The sequence below is a fragment of the Leptopilina heterotoma genome, unplaced genomic scaffold (assembly GCF_015476425.1).
Source record: "Leptopilina heterotoma isolate Lh14 unplaced genomic scaffold, ASM1547642v1 Lhet_17, whole genome shotgun sequence".
NCBI classification, from domain to species: Eukaryota; Metazoa; Arthropoda; class Insecta; order Hymenoptera; family Figitidae; genus Leptopilina; species Leptopilina heterotoma.
This window is the reverse complement of record NW_025110886.1, coordinates 3,871,547-3,876,355: the sequence shown is the minus strand read 5'-3', so window position 1 is coordinate 3,876,355 and position 4,809 is coordinate 3,871,547. Positions and strand designations below refer to the sequence as shown.

Here is a 4,809-nt window from a genome sequence, read left to right as displayed (position 1 = left end):
AGCGTTTTACATGTTCTTCACCTGTAAAAATTGCGAATATAAAAATTTCAATTAATTATTTCTGTGCAAAATAAAATTTTTTTTTGATTATCTTCTTTAAGTTAATTTTTAATGTTTTAATTTTTTTCTTTGCGCTAAGACCATCAAAACAAGTAAATAAACAACAAACAATTAGAATCTGACGTAATTATTCATTTTGTTTCAATTTAAAATAAATTACTATGGGTGTCTCAACGTGCGTACCACTTTTTTTTGGTAAAAAATAACATGCTTAAAAAATCAGCTATAAATTTTTCAATTTTTCTAAAAAAAATAACTTTCTTTGCCAATGTTGTAGCCCTGGACAATACTTTTAAGAAAGCATTTCGAATTTTTCGCTAAATTTTGTTTTTTAAAAATTATAACTGAAAAACAGAACCCGTCTCAACGTGCGTACCTCTCCCCTATATTAAAGAGGAAACTATAAGGTATTTTTTAAAAGAAATATTAGATGTGTATCATTAAAAAAATTAAAAATTTTTTTTGAAAATTTCAAAATTAATTTAAAATTTTTTTTTTAAATTGTCTTATTTATAATTATAACATATTTAAATTCCATTTATATCGGTTAAGTTCTTTCCGGAAAAGTGAGTTTTTTTTCTCCTCCCCCCCTTCATAACTCCTAAAGGACGTTTAAAAATATCGGCCCAATTCTGTAGGTGGTGTGGAAACGTTTTATGCAAAAATTGGAAAGGGCATGTGTCAAAAGTATTTAAAATGTTTCAAGACCACCGTGACCTATAAATGTTTTTCTCTAATTTTGTAGTTTTTTTAGGCGCATCTTTTGAGCCCTTATTGAACATTTTTGTCCATATATTAACCGGAAATATTAAACTTTTAAGAATCTAATATTTTGGAAAATAAGACTTTTTGAACAGTTTTGTTGAAAAATGTAGAAATAACATTAAAAGTATCGTTACCAACTTGTAGAGCATTGAAAATCGCTTCGATTGACCTATTTTTTAACTTAATTTGATTATAAATTTCGAAATTATTGGTATTTTAAAAACCAAAAATATACACAAAAAAAGGAAAAATACAATCATCATCGAAAAAAAATATTTTGCACGTACAACATAGCAAATTTGCAAAGACTGAAAATTGTAACGCTTACACAACAAGGCACCAATAAATTTTACAAATCCTCTTACGACTTTTGACGTCAGGGAAGGCAGCAGTCTCAAAGTAAGGTGTAAATAAATTAAAATGCACCTGGACCTGGAGCACTGCTCCAAGTCAAGGACCCTTAAATTGTAGGAGTATTTTTCCAAAAAAAGATTCTTGTTCATCACCATAGAATCGACCAATTGTAAATCTAGTTCTATTTGTGTAGAAAAAGAATTCATTTAATAATAGCACTAGCAAATACGCAGATGAAAGAAATTCTAATTAACCGCAGGTGAATAAGGTTCCGAATTTAATTAAGGATATCGATTGGTAGAGGGGTAATAATGGGTAAACAGTGTTGGCACTGTGGTGACACAAAGCTAGACGCAGCTGGAGTATCGTGCTCAAAGCCCGCTCAACAGTCGCTTTGATGTGGCAATGACCAGTGCGAATTTTGATTGTATCAATGGTCACGCATTGCTTGTTACGGACTTCCACCTTTTCTAAAGGGAATCAAAATCTTTGAGTGCTTTAATAAAATTCTCTAATCTTTATTTTTCTTTACCACCTTGAATTTTCCCTCTTTAGAAAATTAAATGTTTTCAGTATATAAATGTCTACATAGTCTTATATTCATTTATTAAAGTTTAATTATTCAATTTTATTAATTGAATTTTAAAACGGAAATATATAATCTTCATCGAAAATATGAAGCTGAAACTGGGAGAAATTACCTCCATATTCCTCAAAGTTTTATGAAAATGTAAGCACGAGTTTAGATCATTGTGGACTGCTTAACCCTTTGAAGCACAGTGGTACACCAGTGTACTGTAAAATGTTTTAAAGTCAAAATTAAAAATTGACTAGATTCGCTTGGAAATGGTTACTCGGGGGTTTTTGGGGTCGCTGATTACGAATTCCAAAATTCAAAATGGCGGATCCAATATGGTGGCTGTCAAAATAAAAAATTCATGGGATTCGCTTGAAACTTGTTACTCGGGAGTTTTCGAGGTTGCTGATTACGAACCTGATGTTAGTTTTTAAAAATTCAAAATGGTACAATATAATACATCTGACACCGGTTTAGGTTTCTATTCTCAAATTTTCTCATTAAATTAAATCTTTTTTAAATAAAATCAAAAAATCTTTTTTTACAGATATATGAAACATTATTAAATGTAAAAAAATTAATAATAAATGCAGATACGTAAAATTATAAAAAATTATAAATAAATAAATTTATAAAATAAAAATTAATTAATTTCGTGCAAATTTTTTTATATTTTAAAATCAAACTTCTTACTTAAATGTTTTTTGGCAAAAGAACTTCAGATTCGTAATCAGGGATCCCAAAAACCACTCAAAAAATTTTTGTTTTTTAAATTATTGTTGTAATGTAATGTATGTCGCAAATGGTTAAATGATAGAGAAAAAATTTTCAGTCAGCATCTACTTTGAATATTAAAAATAGATAATGTAGTATTATTAATAAAATTAGCCAATTCGTTTAATTAATTTCCATAGTTAAGAGGTTAATTGATTTCTTTCTATATAGTGTGTCAACGATTACTGTATCCATTTTATTTTCTAAAACTTAATTAATTTAAAACAATGAAGCACTTAATTTTATTTTACTAAGTTGAAAGACATTTCCATTTGTTAACAAATAACTGTATACATACATTTTTAATAAATATCATTATGTACAACTTCATTTGTTTCTTATGTAAGAGTGTAAAAAATTAGTGACTTCATTTAACGTAATTTCGGTAATTTCTGGTTGAAAATAAATGACTGTGTTTTTTCTTTGAACCTTACTAATTGTATTTTACTGAATATTTTAACATAAACAGTCATTTATTTTTTGCATGTTAGTCAACAGTTATTTAGTATAGTCTTATTTATTTCACTGTTTTCAATTCATTGAGTTTGAAAAAATGAACATAATAGAGTCTGAAATGCCAAGTGATAATGAATCAATCGATGGGCTAGTTGAGTCCGAAAATGAAAATGATGATTTGGACGATTTGATGGATAATAACACTCAATATGATACTGATAGTGATAATGATTGCGAATCTGACAGAATACATGACAAAAATGATGACGGTTGGAGACGTTGTGGAATGTCAGAAACTAATTTTCCATTCACGAAAATTAGTGGACCAAATATACCACATACAGCAAAGTCACCACTGGATGTATTCTCTTGTCTATTTTCAATGGAGTTTGTAGATTTACTTGTTGATCAAACAAATATTTACATAGATCAACAAACTAATCCACTGAAAAGAAGTAAGAGAATTAAACCAGAACCTGTAACAAGAAAAGAAATGCTTACCTTTTTAGGTATAAATATGTTAATGGGTGTAAAAAAGCTTCCTTCATATAGGGATTATTGGTCTTTGAACTATCAACTAAGAGACACATATATCTCTAGTGCTATGAGTGTAAATAGGTTCGGGTTTCTGCTAACACATTTACATTTGAATGACAGTAGTATGGAACCTAAAAAAGGTCATGCAGAATATGATAAGTTGTACAAAATTCGACCACTTGTAGACACCTTATCAAAAACTTTTCAAGAGTGTTGGCAACCTAGTGAGAACCAATCGATTGATGAAAGTATGGTAAAATTCAAAGGACGCAGTTCGATGAAGCAATATTTACCAAATAAACCGATCAAGCGAGGCTACAAAATATGGGTTCGAGCTGATGAGGATGGTTTTGTGTGTCAATTTCAAATTTACACAGGCAAGGAGAAAAACTCTAAAAAGGAAGATAATCTAGGAAAACGTGTTGTAATAGATTTGACGAGAACTCTTATTGGTAATTACTATCGAGTGTACCTTGACAATTTTTTTACTGGTATGGAATTAATGATGTCCTTAAAAAAAGACAAAATTCTAGGTTGTGGAACCGTTAGAGTCAATCGCAAAGGTTTACCAAAAGATCATCAGCCAGACAGAAAAATGAAAAGAGGTGACAGTGAGTTCCGATCATGCTCAAGTGGCATAGGATGGGTAAAATGGAAAGACAATAAAGCTGTGTATGCTCTATCAAATTTTCACGATCCCTCAAAAGTTTCAGAAACAAATCGAAAAAATAAAGACGGCAGCGTAAGTGTTATTTCTTGTCCCGATATAATAAAGGATTATAATCAACATTTGGGTTACGTAGACAAAGCTGATATGCTGAAATCTTTGTATGAGATCGACAGAAAATCGAAAAAATGGTGGCACAGACTATTTTGGCATCTTTTAGATGTCGCTGTCACGAATGCGTTTGTCATCGACAAAAAAAAGGAGTTTCTAACTTAACTTTAAAACGATTTCGTTTATCAGTTGTCGATGAGTTAATTGGTTGGACACAACCTTCGAAACAGGGCAGAAAACCTCTACCCACAAATTTAACTGCTCAAAAAATGAAAATTCCAGATGCTATGCGGTTCTCACAAGGAATGCATTTGCCAAAAGTGTTGCCAGAAAAAAGCCATCGAAGATGTACGTATTGTAGCAGCAAAGAAAACGGAAACCGAACGTCATGGGTTTGTTCCACTTCCGATGTACCGTTGTGTCTCAATGTAGAGAGAAATTGCTTTTCTTTGTTTCATTCTAAATAATAAGTGAAGGTTTTTAGGGTTAATTGGCCAAGGGACGAAAT

General features: G+C 30.4%; 1 protein-coding gene across 1 annotated transcript; it reads left to right on the top strand.

Annotated features, from left to right (window-relative positions):
- The first annotated feature begins 3,083 nt into the window (after nt 1-3,083).
- Nucleotides 3,084-4,466, top strand: LOC122499614 (piggyBac transposable element-derived protein 4-like). The gene has a single exon (XM_043608063.1). It carries the CDS (start codon nt 3,084-3,086, stop codon nt 4,464-4,466), a length of 1,383 nt encoding a protein of 460 aa, XP_043463998.1.
- Nucleotides 4,467-4,809: the final 343 nt, after the last annotated feature.

What these genes read in the sequence shown, in the direction of transcription:
- LOC122499614 (XM_043608063.1), top strand. Translation starts at nt 3,084, where the DNA reads ATGAACATAATAGAGTCTGAAATGCCAAGTGATAATGAATCAATCGAT.